This window comes from Thamnophis elegans, chromosome 4, assembly GCF_009769535.1.
Source record: "Thamnophis elegans isolate rThaEle1 chromosome 4, rThaEle1.pri, whole genome shotgun sequence".
NCBI classification, from domain to species: domain Eukaryota; kingdom Metazoa; phylum Chordata; class Lepidosauria; order Squamata; family Colubridae; genus Thamnophis; species Thamnophis elegans.
Window position 1 is genome coordinate 50,987,219 of NC_045544.1, and position 15,050 is coordinate 51,002,268.

General features: G+C 39.0%; 1 protein-coding gene across 1 annotated transcript in view; it reads right to left on the minus strand.

Moving 5' to 3' along the window:
• EPM2A (EPM2A glucan phosphatase, laforin) overlaps positions 1–15,050 on the minus strand; it is a 59,192-nt gene extending 44,142 nt beyond the window's left edge. The window contains 1 exon segment of the mRNA XM_032216527.1: positions 14,668–15,050. Coding sequence (XP_032072418.1) covers positions 14,668–14,935 — 268 coding nt within the window. The 5' untranslated portion in view covers positions 14,936–15,050.

Genomic DNA, 15,050 nt, shown 5'->3' on the forward strand with positions numbered 1-15,050 from the left:
AGGTCAATAATCAAGCAACTGAATTTGGCGAGTGCTGTTTTCTACAGACTCTTGAAGCTTGGTAGCACAAAGCTCTCCTTTTCAAGTATCATGCCTGGGCTCAGCTGTAAAAGATTGTATTGAGATCTCTGCTCAAATAGAGATTTTGCTTTACGTTTACAGGTCCAGAAGAAACTTACCTCTAAATTCTACTGCAGAAGCCATTAAAGCCATTTCAGTGTCTTAGAGATTTGGGGAACTATTTTGACCAAAGCTTGCTTGATTTAAAATGTATGATCCCCTTACTGCAACTTGGAAACATATAAGCAGAGTGATTTTGAACATCTTCTTGTAATTGGGGTATTCTGTATAGCACCAAGCAGTTCATGAACATAGAGAAAAGAAGGTAAAGATTTAAATACCATTATTAAAAATCTGGAAAATTAATTGCTCCTATTAGTCCAGTTATTCTGATGGCAATTCTGACATCACTGTCTAAACTATACTCTAAATGTATATTGTTTATTAATTTATCTGACCAACTTGGGAAAAATGCAAGTCCAGGTAGCATACGACAATTATGGGCAAGTAATTAAAAATTCAAGCATAAACATTATTATTGTATCTTTCTGAAATGTTTATCAAATGAATATAAATTGAATAAACGTGCTCTCTTTTCTTGCCATTGTATGCCCATCCCTCAACAAATTATAAACTCTCATTGGCTCCCCCCCCCTTGTTTGTTGTGTAGATGCATATCCAGCTTGTGTCACACAATTCCTTAATATATTTGCTTACTGCAAATATTTACTTTCTGTAAAAATTTGTGGTAAAAATAAATATTTTAAGTTTCAGCTATTTCAGCTATTTCACTGCCTTTCTATTAAATTAATCTACAAACTAAAATCTTAGTGCATACCATGTCTTTTTTAAAAAAAAATCTGTATTTCATTTCTGAAACAAAAAAATCCAATATCAGCCTGGATATATTATACAGAGTTATTTCTATGCCTAAAAAGATCAAAATAAAAATAAATCGCAAACATTAGAAAGCAAAATAATGATTTCCCTCAAAAGTTACATTACATTTGAGATTGGTTTTTAGAGTCCTCATTGTTGTTCCATTAATGTTCAAAAATTCTTCTATGCAATTTGCTTGCACAGCAACGTGTTAAAGAACAAAGAAGTCACAAAAGTCTGCCTTACAGATCAATCTTTGCACATAGCACTCTTTTTAGTGCCTAAGGACTGCTCATATAGTCATAGATGAAGTGTAAGAAAGATGATCAAGCTGATATATCAAAAAAGAGCCACTGGCTTTATTGCAAAGCAGATTAAAACAAGGTTCTCCAAACAATGTGTAGCTTGTATAGGAGAGAAAAACAGACATGAATATATCAAAAGGAAAGATATGATCAAAAAGCTCAACCAACGTAGCCAAAATCTGTCATAGAAAAAGAATATAAGTTCTCACATGGTGGTGGTGGGTGGGCTGGGAGTTAAAAGAATATAAGTCAAGGATATAACACAACGGTATATAAAAGGTAAAGGTTTGTCCTTTAGGTAAAAGTATCCATGTCCGACTCTAGGCGGTAATGCTTATCTCCGTTTCTTAATTGAGGGAGGCGGCATTGTCCGAAGACAATTCCGTGGTCATGTGGCCAACAGAACATCACATTGCAGCACAGAGTGTGTGGTGAAACATGGAACATTGTTATCTCCCTGCCGAAGTGTACCTATTTTTTTTAAACAGAATTTATTTTTATTTTCAAAACAAACACAACATATAAAAATCTTCCTTCTTTACATACTGTAGAAAGTGTATCAGTTGGTTACAAAAGGCTTTCGTGCATCTCTTCCACAGTCATCAAGCATAATTCATATTAACTCAAGTATTTTAACTCAGATATTTATACATGTTACCCTTATACCTCCATTTTATTTGACTATAATTATTTAAATGTCCTTCATCATAAAATATGCCAAGATTTAATACATAATACATACTGGCATTTCATTTAATATTTCTAAAATCCTCCAATAACACTGAATCCTTATGTCCTATTCTAGCTAAACATCCATAATATTTAATAGCAAACTTTTCTAATCCTCCTTTCCAAATCACTGTTTGCAATTTTCATCTAGTTTCTTTATATTATACTCACACATATATATAGGTTGTCATCATTATCCCTCCTTTATTTGACTATATCCTGTATCATAACATTTTCCCCCTAATAATCAAAACTTAACTGTATCTTAGTTCTTTTTTATTAACCTTTGTATATAATCCAAAAGGATTTTTAATCTTCCTTTCATGGGTACCATTCAATATTCATATCCAATTATTACTTATCATAACACTACACATTGTGTACATTATTATCATTATCAATTATTTATTTAACTATATCTATTATCACTAAATTTCACTAAATTTAACTAGTTTTAAGTTATATTCTTCTATCTATCAACCTGTATCTTTCCAGTAACAAAACAATCTCATATCTTCTGCCATTTGTAGTACCAATCCTCTAATCATCTTCTTGATCAGCTTTGTATGGACTTCTCTTAGCAACTCCTTGCTTCTAAGATCTCTCATATAATCTTGATGCCCTCTTTCTGTTTCTTTATTCAGTTTGTCTTTGATTGTCATCAGTGTTATCAATACTTTTGCCAATGGAATTTCTTTCTTTAAGTCCATAGGTTCTTTAATTTTATCTTCTTCTATATCTTGACCTTTGAAATAGATTTCCTCTCCATTTAATTCCTCTTTCTGTATTCCATTCTTTCCATTTTCAGGAACAAACCAATTACCATAGATTTCAGCAGGTTTAGTCTCTTTATATTCATTTTCCACTTCGGTTTTTTGAGTTTCAATCACCCTGTTTTGCATTTGATGAACATTTTCAATTTTTTCATCATATTTTCTTGTTATGTGCTCTAGGAATTCCAGTTTTTTCTCTACTATATTTGATAATTTCTGTAGTTCTGAAAATATATTTTGCAAAGTCAAGACCTCTATTTTTTCTTGAGATTGTGTCATTCTGACAAACAGGGCTACTCTAGCTTGAAAGATCAACAAAATTAAAGCATACATTCACAAAGAACGCTGCTCTCACTTCTCTCTGGTCGAAAACATACTTCAAAGGGACATCTGTGAGCTCTTATCAGTCTGTAGCCAAACAGTAAAACCTTGTGGTGCCAAGTCAAAGCAATCCGTGAAAGAAAGAAAAAGTTCCATTTTGAATACACAAAACTCCGAAACCTCCCAGCCTCCGGAGCGGAGACACTATTAAAGCATTTCTTTTTGTATCTTTTTTGTATTTCAAATTAGAAAAAGAGGTCCAATCTTTAAATGAATTATAAAAATACCCACAGCAATAAAAGAGGAAGACTTTAGTTTGTAAATTACAGAGAGTCACAAAGAGAAGGTAGAAGAAAACTTAATCTATCAGTTTCAAAAGGTTTGCATAGATTTGATCCATGAAAATAACATTTAAAAAGTAAGATAACCACTGTCCAAAACCTTTCCAAATTTAATTTAATGCCGCTTGATTCTTCTATTCTTTAATTTAAATTGGTTTTTGAGTTTTTATAGGCAGTTTCTTTTTTAAAACAATAAAAATTCTTCACCAGCTGGAAACACTTTCTCTTTCTGTATCCTTCCGTTTTGGAGCTGCCCCGACTTTGTCAGCCTTGGCTGGATTTTTTGTCACCGGCTTGAAAAACTTATCTTGCTTCTTTCAAGGATTTTGCGATATCCCCAAGATCAGCAAGACATATTCTTCCTGTTCACCGTCTCTTCAGAACGTTTTAGGTCCATTTGGACCACCCAGGGGCAAAAGTATTGGCTGTGGTCTCAGAGCATTGAGACCACACAACCATCTCATTGCAACATTGGCTCCTCCTTCCGAAGTGTACCTATTTATCTATTTGCATTTGCATACTTTTGAACTGCTAGGTGGACAAGACCTGGGGCAAAAACAGGAACTCACTCTGTCATGCAATACTCGGGTCTTGAACCCAGGCTATCAGTTTGTCAGCTGACAAGCTTAGCTTAACTGCTAAGCTATTATTCCCTCTCTTTTTTTCTGATGTAAAGTAAATGTAAAGGTTCCCCTCGCACATATATGCTAGTTGTTCCCGACTCCAGGGGAATCTCCATTTCAAAGCCGAAGAGCCAACATTGTCTGAAGACATCTCCTTGGTCATGTGGGCGGCATGACTAAATGCCAAAGCCGCATGGAACACTACTACCTTTCCACTAAGGTATTCCCTTTACTACTTGCATTTTTACATGCTTTTGAACTGCTAGGTTGGCAGAAGCTGGTACAAGTAATGGGAACTCACTCCATTACGCAGTACCAGGGATTTGAACTGCCGATCTTTCTGATCAACAAGCTGAGTGTCTTTTCGGTACATTCCATACCAAATTCGTTACATTCTGATATCCCTTTTCCTTAAATGTAATTTATTGTCACTTTTTCCTTGTTTCCATTTGTTCTATCACATTATACAGTCCACATGTGGTGAATTCTGCAGCTCTTTCCTTAAGCTTTTCTTATTCCACATCTCCTTCATTTTTTTTCCACCTTAATGGATTTTGCTTTCACTCTCTGTCAGTTGACATTCTTTCTGCCACTTTACTTCAGGGCATTTTCTTTTTAATTCTGTCCCATTAATGTAAATTCCACCTCTACTAACACATTTCTGCATGAATCTCTTAGGAAATCTTATTAACATTAGTTGGGTCAAAGTCCAGACAACTCAAACAGAATTTCTATGGATTTCCAAAGGAAGAAGAATTAATGTAAACTCCCAAGGAAAGGAGACATTTTAGAAAATGATGTTCTCCCAAATGGGATATCACAGGGATCCCAGAATAATCTACTTAAGTTCTTCAGAGATAATATTTGCCTCCAAAAAGTCAGGTGTAAAGTAAGTCAAATAAACTTAGTAAAATAGAGTCAGTTCTTGTTGTTTATAGTAGTTACATTCTATGAAGTTGTATATATTGAACTCACAGTGAACCCTCATTTGGGGACGTATGCAATGGGCAATTCAAATTTTTGCCGCTATACATGTCCGTGAATGACCATGAAAGCTCCATGAGTATTGATTTTACAATCAGAAATAAATTTTAGCCAGCAGATTTGCAAATTTGCAAATATGGAATCTGCGAATGACGAGAACTGATTGTTTTCTGACAGTGAAAACGATTAAGGAGCCCTGATGATGTATTGTTTAGAACACACTATTACATGTAACCTCTGCCCACAGCCTGGAATTCAATCTTGATGGGGTTCAAGGTTGACTCGGCTTTCCATCCTTCCGCGGTCAGTAAAATGAGGATCCAGATTGTTGGGGGCAATATACTGACTCTGTTTAGACAGAGCTGTAAAGCACTGTGAAACAGTATATACGTCTAAGTGCTATTGAATTGCTAATCAGTGGAATGGTTTGCCTCCTGAAGTTGTGGATGCTTCAATCTTGGGAGGTTTTAAAATTAGCCTGGACAACCATTTGACCAGGATGGTATAAGGTCTGTTGCTGGAGCAGGGGATTGGACTAGAATACTTCTGATGTCTCTTTGAACCTTGTGATTTTATGTTCTATGTTTATCTTACCTACTCAAACTTCATTCTCCTCTGAAAAGCTCCTACAGAACAGGGAGCCCTCCAGAATGAAATAAGAAATGATATCAAGTATTACGGTTAGCAAGGGAAACTGTCTATGTCCAGATGCCCAATTTAATTGCAGAGAAACATTTTCCACTAAAGCAAAGCCAACACAAGATACAGCACAAGATTTTTTGTTGTGTCCCCCTTTTTCTTACCTAATATTATAATAATGAAAGGACATACAATGCTAAGTAAGGACCCATTTGTTTCTTTTAGCTATTTCAAATATTTGGCTTCTATATTGATATTTGGGTCTTTTATAGATAGATACCTGTCTCACTGTCTCACTGAGAATTTACTTACAAATTACTTAGAAAGGTGTCTCTGTCAAGTGAAGTATGGTGGAATAGTGATTGTTAGTAAAGAACTATGACTATAAACACATATGGTTTAGATCACTTGACAGTGAATCTACTTGACTTATACAACTCACATGTATCATTTAAAAGAAAATTTGCTTTGTTGATATGGTTGATCTTTCGTCCCTGCTTTTCAGTTGTTTCAATGTTGTTTCAGTGGTGGAGTGTTTTTATAATGATTAAAGCATACCAGATTAGGCCTCATTGATTTATACTGGTTAAACAGCCCAAAAGTAGCTCCCATTTGCTATCTTGAAAAATGTATTCTTTATTATGGGAAAATTCTAAAAAGGGAGAGAGAGAGAAAAAAAGCTTTTAAATATTGTTAAAGGAGATAGTGGTGATGATAAAATAATTCTGTCTTGTTTGTAGAGTTATCTTTCTTCATGAAATTTTGTTCCAAAATGTTGTTTAAGAACACAAGGATTATCTTGATGAATTATGCCAATCCTTTATGGATATGTCTCTCAGAAACTCAGACATAATATGACACAGCCTTCTGCTGTTGTTCTTCCAGGAAAATATCATCCCATAGCAAATTTTTAAGGGGATCTCTTTATCTATCACAGCTAATTCCACTGAGAAAACTATCTACCGTATAACTTGTCTAATTCTCTTTTTAATTTAAGTTAATAGCTTTTAATTTAACTTAACTCTATTACCATGTCTTGTGATGATGAAGAATTACAAAAATTAAGCATGGATGATGTGAAGCAGAATTGCTCTATTGCTAATCAGTTTTATAATCCAATGGTTGCCTTTGCAAAAGGAAGTGCTTAGGCTCACATAAGAAGAGACATTCAAACTTCCCTCCCCACCTAGTAGATACTTTGGGGATATATTAACACTGTTTTGGGAGGGCTCCTAAATCTCAGAAGCTTTTCAGCTGACAAAGACATCTGTAGCAAGTGGGCATAATCAGTGTCAACAAGATATCTTTAGTGACATCATTTAGTATACTAAATAGTACTCAAAAAGCAAGTCCCCATATGAAAATATTTTGGGCACCCAATCTGGCACTCTCCTTTTTGACTGGGAACACAGCAACACAACTTCTCAGCAAACACTGCTAAAATCCCACTGCAGATTCAAGGCTCTGCTGGGAAAAGCTGGACAATAATGTTTCCATTTGAGTATAGCATAGACAACCTTTAAAGCAGGAATGCTTGAAGTTTTTAGAAAACTTTGGTGCACTACTAGAAATCCTCCATACATTTCCACTGAACTGAATTCTTTAATGTGACAGAAAAGGAATATTATTAGATCCATAAGCTGTTATATTCATTTATTTTGATTTATTATAGCTGCCCATTCTGATAAACTCAATATGATTTACAAATCTAAAAATGTGTCAGCCGGATCTTCAGCATGGGTTTTCCTTTGATGCATGTTTGCTATCGGCTGCTATAGAAACGGGGAGTGGGGGATATGGCATTGGGGTTTGGGAAGTGAGCTGGTGTGATGTAGGCCCATGTGGGGAAAAAGGGAGGTTTGCTCTCAAGAATTACTGCGCTGCTGAATGGCGTTGTTTACACCCAATCGTGGCCAATCCTCCTAGAACTCCAGATGGACGAAAATACCTGTACTTCACATGGCACTATGTGGGATGTGGATTGAACTTTTGGCCTGGGTCCCTGGGAGTGTGTGGATTTGGGGAAACTTTTAACATGTAACTTTCACACCTTTTGAAGCAGATCTTGCTTTGGTTTCACCACTATCATTTCAAACTCAGTAAAAGTACATCTTCTCTACCTCAATGGAGTCGGGGGTTTTCTTTCTTGGATTTTGAACAGAGGCAGGTCTGATAAAATGTTATAAGCAGCTAAAAAGCTATGGCCCCACCTTCTGGAGCAGCATCTCTGCAAACATAGGGACAGTGTCCTGTCTGAGGTTCCAGAAAGCTTCAAGATTTCATTCAGGCCTGGGGTTAATGTACTATGGGTCTTCTGTTATAAGTCCTTCTTATTACGATGGTTATTTTAGTTCAGGATTGGCCGTATCTTTTTCTCTATTTTCCTCCTTTAAACACACTACCCACTTGCCATTTTTCTTGCAAAAACTCTTTCAAATGGACGCATTCTGGCACAATTGCCATTTTTCTTGCAAGACTCTTCTAAATGGAAAAATGGCCTCCTCCTGTCTCCTACAGCTCCATAAATTCAGTGGTCTGGCAGACCTTTTCATTCTTCTGACAGTTCAAACCCAGTGGTATCTCCTTCAACATTTCAGTATTTATTTCATAACCTCAAAATCATATGTCATATTTGTCAGAAAGATAGGAAAAAAATGGCAAGTGTGTTGGTGCGTTTAAAGGAGGAAAAATAGAGAAAAAGACAGGGACAAGGGCTTCAGAACAACTTATTTGGGATAAATGCAGTATGACAGTGGGTAAAGGGTTGGAGGAGAGAAGATTTTATTGGATGCAGTAGGAGGCTGGAGAAAGATGGGGAAAAAGAATTGGACACAGGGAGAAAATAAAGCAGGAATGTATAGAGGAGAGTTGTGGACGATCTTAGCTCAAATAGACAGCAGGCAGCCAGAATAACAAATGTCTAAGTACAATACTCCACAGCCATCTCGATGTGACCAGCTGACCTCCACCAGCTCACCACCACCCAGTCGCCTCTGCCAACACACCTCAAATATATAATCTATATTTTTAGAGCCCTCTCTAGATGCCAAGCTACCAAAATCAAGAAAGACCCATTGTGATTATTCAAAGCAGATTTCTTTATTGCCGCTCACCCATATACAGAATCCAAAAGCAAATTGCCAGCCACATAAAGTGTATATCTGAGAATTATTAGGGAAGAGCCATCTTGACCCTCACACACACACAAACTGAGTTATCTCTTGTTCCTCTGCAATGCATTCCCTGCCTCTTGAGGGTCCAGACTATATTCCATCACAGTAGATGATGGACTACCACCTACTCAACAGAATTGTTCCTAAAGGAGAGGTTGGAGACCAGAGAGAAGTGATCAAATACCTTTAAAGTGGGTATCACTACACCTTCCCCTTACCCAACAGTTCATACCCTACCTAACTATCTGCAGAAACCAGGACAGACATGGATTAAACAGACAAATGGTAGTGTTCAGACTATAGAGGATCTTATCCACTTGCTCCAGTTCCACAAACTTGAAAGGATTCCAGAATACACCAGCAGATTTGCCTCACTCTCCATAGTTGGGAATCTTCTCTAACTACCGGTAAAAAAGATTCCCAAATTGTATAATAGTTTGTTCTTTTTCTTTGATAGCCAGTGTCAATCTGTTCATTTCTGCCCATTCTAATATTTTCCTAATCACATTCTCCTCCGTAGGGATCTCTTCACTTTTCCAATTTTGTTCAAATACAATCCTAGCTGTTGTTATAACATGAATAATCAAATATACATTTTCTTTACTATAATTTTCTAGTAAAATCCCCAGCAAAAATATTCCAGGTTTTAAGTCAATATGTTGTTGTATCATTTTTCCCAGCCATGTATTTATTTTAGTCCAATATTGTTTTGCTTCTGCGCAGGTCCATATGTGATAGTACAAGTCCAGTGTCTGGTGGCATTTCCAGCATTTAGCTGATTTATGTTTAAACATCTTCACCAGTCTTGCCGGTGGCCAGTGCCATCTATAAAACATCATATAAATTCTCTTCCTGCAGCTCTTTCTGAGTTCCTGGACCTGATTTCTTGGCTGGTACAGAATTCCCCCAGTTACTTTGTAGAGGCTAAAGTTAGAACATGAACAACAGTATTACGTTTCCTTCTCACATGGTTGCTCTTTAGAAATTGAGCCAGAGTGAAACCAGAGAGAAGCCATATTCTGTCATCTATTTAGATAACCTGTTTTAGAGATGAATTCCTAATATCTGTCACTTCTTTGAAGCACTATTAACAGATTCTAAACAAGTTTGAAGAAGTAAGCTAAATTAGTATGCATGTTCAAGGGACCTTTCAAATATATATTATACAATATATACAAGTCCATGATCTAATGACACAAAAATATGTATGCTTTAGAATAGTGTAATAAAGCTAATGAATAATGCTTAAAGCTGTTTAAGAGCCGAGGTGGTGCAGTGGTTAAATGCAGCACTGCAGGCTACTTCAGCTGACTGCAGTTCTGCAGTTTGGCTGTTCAAATCTCACCGGCTCAGGGTTGACTCAGCCTTCCATTCTTCCGAGGTGGGTAAAATGTGGACCCGGATTGTTGTTGGGGGCAATATGCTGACTCTGTAAACCTCTTAGAGAGGGCTGAAAGCCCTTTGAAGCGGTATATAAGTCTAACTGCTATTGCTATTGCTATTTATATGGCTGGAGTGGCTTGTCTAAACTACTGCTGACATTTGTAACTGAATATTCCTTCCTTCCTGTAAAGTAAAAAAAAAGTTTAATTACTTACTCTAATTTTCTTATTTGTCACTGTAAGAAGAAAATCTGTAACTTGTAGTGGGGTAATTCAGTCTTCGCACTTAGGGACAGGTTCTAGGAAGGAACCCGGAGTTCATAATTGTCATGATTATCTGTAAATGATCAGGCTGAACCCGAGAGAGGGGTCAAACATATTATTAGTCTCAAGTCCCTTCACGCCCACAAGAGGTCAAAGCCCACCTTGAATTCCATTGTCCCGTATCTATCGCCAATTTACTTTGACTGATAGTAATGTAATATTTAGTCTGACACACAAAAATGGATGCATGCTAGACCTTGAGCTTACTTTGGAATGGTTGATGAGTGATCCGTATTAAGGGGGGGGGGGACAACACGTTAGACTAAGTTCCTTTTGATTGTCACATACAGATTGTCCTTGCTTAATGATCAGTTGCTTAGTGATCAAGTTATGGCAATCCCCCTACCCTCCCTGAAAGTACTTTCGACCTCGTTTTGGAGTTCCAGCAGTGTGACTGTATTTTGGGTGCTTGGCAACCGACTTGCATTTATGGCTATTTGCAACATCCTGTGATGTGATCATGATTTTTGGCATTTACTTCCAGTTTCTGACAAAAAAGCACATTCAGGATTTGTTTAGTGACTGTCATGTTCGCTTCATGACCACTACAAAAAAAGGGTTTTAATATCAGACAGGGTCACACGGTGATCCACTTATCAATTGGCATGACTTATGACCATATTATAGTTACAGAAGGCTACCTGTAATTCCTGGACTGGCCACTCCTTGTGTGGGGTGGGTGGATTTATTTCGATGGTATGTTCCAGGTATCTAACAAATCTAGAGGGTTTCAAAGGGCACTTGAGGATTTTCCCTAACAACTGGCAAGCAATTCTGCTAGGTATCTGGAATTCGGAAATTCATGATTGTTTTCCATTCATGGGCTAATTTTGGGCTTACAAGAACTTCTAGAAGATGAAGCTGTAGAAGAGATACTTGGAGTACAAACAGAGGCATATGAGTGAACATTAGATGAGAGCCCATGTTCAAGTCTCCATTGTGGCAATAAGAACAGTGAGAAATGGCACTAAGAAACGGCATTGGACATTTGGTTCAATGACTTTTGTGGCTCTCAATTGGAGGGTGTGACTATTAGGTTATCCTGGACTTCCTGCAAGGGTTGGGAATTGCAGACACAATGCTCCAGTGGTTCCATTCTTTCCAAAGTATAATCCCAGCTGGTAGCAGTGAGGAAGATAGGGTCTCTCCCCTCTGTTGTCCATGGGGTTGCCTTTGAAGCACCACCCAGAAATTGATTCAAAAAGCAGCAGCCCATGTATCAGAGTTGCTATAACCATCTAAATCCTATTTTACAGTAAATTCACTGACTGCCAATAGATTTCTGAGTGTAATAGATTTTGAATGTATAATTCCCTTTAGGTAGCTTTCGGGTTGCTCTCCTCCTTCATGCTCTTGGCAAAATCTGTTGATTTTGAGGGTAGGGTATCACAGGCAATGTTTCTTGGTTGCAGCACCTGCATTAAGGGTGGGGTCTTTGCTGCTGGCTTTCAGGAAATTATTACACAATGAGTTAATCCATAAAGCATTGAGGAAATAGTGTGGTCATGACTATATTTACTTATAGCAGTATAAAAATAGAACAGATTATAAATATATTCCTTCCATGTATTTCTTTTACATAATTGAAAGAGGCAAAAGAAAAAGCATCTTTATCTTTTATCAGTCACTGTTTCGATGTTCTACAAAAATGATCAAGAGCTAGTCCCACTATGCTGTAGAGAAACTGAGATTTTCAATTCTGGTACAACAGTGACACTTAGTGGATTTAGGAGACACTAAATCCATTATTACACTATTTGCTTATATGAGAAAGGGAATAAAAAATAAAAAATAGAGAAATGGAAAATAGGGAGGGGGCATTCAAGAAAGATATCGTCCATCCTGCTGTGAAACTGCATCTTTCTTTCTAATATTAATGGGAAAAAACTTTGAAAACTAAATATGAACCATGGAACCCCGCTCAACTTTGGGCTATCTGCAGACTTTTTAAATACGGATAGCCCTTGACTTATTACCATTCACAAAAAAGATAGTAAAACTGTGTTGGTCACGATTCATGACTCATGATCATGATGGACAGACTCGATTATGTAAATCAGGGATAATCTATATTACGTCAACATCCCCACCAAGCTGATAAAAAATATTGAACTGCAGAGTTGTCTGGCACTCCATTACTGTAGGTATAATCCCCTCCCAAGATGGAGCCATTAATGGGCATTTTTTGTTGTGGTGGTTCACCCAACTACGAGTCTATCATCTAACTTCTATTTTAACATTTTGTGAAAGGGAATATAGTCAGCACTCCAAATCCAAGGCTTTGCTGAGTCCAATTACAATTTGTCTACAGAATTCCCCAGATTTACTATGCTAGTAACTCCATCAAGGAAGGAAATAACATAAATGTGAAATGGTATGTTTACAACAAATCCATTCTGGCTCCTATTCATTGTAGCATGCTACCAACTGCTCACAAGCACGTTGTAAAGAATAGTTCTTCTCACTATATTACACAGAGGAATAGGGAGCATACTCTAAATACAACATTCCTGAAAAGAAGAAAAGGTAATCAAGTGTGGGGTAATGGTGAAGATCAGGGATGGGTTGCTGCCGGCGTTACTGCCGGTTCAGTGCACATGTGTGCGCAGTTGCCTGTAAATAGGTCTGCACATGTATAGATGATTAAAAATGCCAAAAAAACATGCTGCGGCAACCTGGAAACTGGTTGCGGGGCGGGGGGGGGGGAAGCCTGCCATCCCTACTGGTTCGGCAACCCAATCACAATTTCCACTATCGGTTTGCCCAAATCGGTAGCAATCCCTTCTGGTGAAGATGTTGATCCCAGACCCAGGAGGCAGATTCAAGTCTACCTCCAGCCATGGAAAGTCACTGGAGGAAGATGGGTTAATAACTCCCTCTCAACCAACCTATCCAGTGGGCTGGTTTGGAAGTATACCACATATGGAAATCTATACCACCACCACCACGAGTTCCTGGAAGAAAGGCAGGGTACAGAACAAATAATCATGGAAGACAAAACATCCTGCTCATGGTTTGTAAACAGCAATAGCTTCTCATACATTTGCTGTGGAACATACAATTCTGGGGGCATTTGGGGCCAGCTGCCAGTACAGGACAGCAGTGACTACTCAGATTATTGCTTGATAATATCTCTGGGCCTCTTCTGAGAGCATCATATGTCATGTATGTGAGATAGGTGGTTATATAAATGTGACAAATAAATAAATAAATCGAGGCACCATCTGTCAATAGAGGGTAGCAGTGACTCTTCCTATTATAACTTCTCTGGGCCTCACCACCAGCTTCTTCAAAGAGAGGCCACGAGTAGCAAGGACATTTTTTCCTACTACGGTGACCAGAGAAGCTGGGCAAAAGACAGTAGTAGACTCTTATCTTTTGCACAGCTCTACTGTGTACAGCAAGCTTTCTCTTTCGCACACTTCCAAACTCCAGTGGGACAGCTTACCACAGCCTTGCTGGGGCCAACTCACCACAGTCAATTGGCCACGGGGCAACTCAACTATGGGTCATTTTAGCAATTCTATTTAATTACTTAATATATATATATTTGCCATTCGCATTTCATTCTATCCCTCCTTTGGCACCCTTTCTTTCATGATCCTATTCCTCCGTTTCTTGGATATTAGTATAACTCTTGTCCCGCAGGGAGTTGTCCGGTGGCGAGATGGCGGTGGCAGCGGGTTGGTTGTGGAGAGTTAGCTGTGATGAGACAGCCATGGCGAACTGTCATAAACCCTTTCTTGTCTGCTTGGGCTTAAGGAGCTGGGAATGGAGGAGAGCAGCAGTTCTTGGGCTCCTGTCTTGTTGCAAAAAAAAGAAAGAAAGCAGTAGGTAAGGTGCCTGACTAGGTGGCTCAGTGGCTAAGACACTGTGCTACTCGATCAGAAAGGTGGTTCGAATCCCTACTACAGGTCTCCTGCGTGAGCAGGGGGGTTAGACTAGATGACCTCCAAGGTCCCTTCCAACTCTTGTTACTGTTTAAACTTGTCGCCGTTCATCTTTTTAGCAAGGAAAGAGCCAAGAGAAGGTAACGCGGGGACGCAGACGCGGCCACGATTCTACCCCCGCAAGTGAGGGGGCGCTCACTCGCGGCCGTGTCCCTGGGGAGCGCGCACGCGAGACTTGTGTTACCTTCCCAGACGGCGTCTCCCGTCTCGAGCCGCCTGAGGAATTTGTACCAAAAGGTGCCCGCGGCTTCTTCCTCGCCGGGCAGCGCCACCTCGCCGAGCCACAAGACTGGTTCTTGAGCAGGCAAGGGAGCCAGCGGCCGGCTGGGCTTCATAACCAGCGCGCGCTTGGGATCCCATTGACCCAGCTCCGGCCGGGACCCCGACACGCAAAGCACCGTCCCGCCTTCAGCCAGACGGGCGGGAAGAATCACCCCGAAACGAAACAGCATGGGCGCCCTCGGACCCACTAGACAGAGCAAAGACCCTGGTGGGGGGAGAAGGAGGAGGAGGGACGCGCGCAGGGAGGTTCCCCGTTCCACTGCGGGGGTGCCGGTGACGCCACCG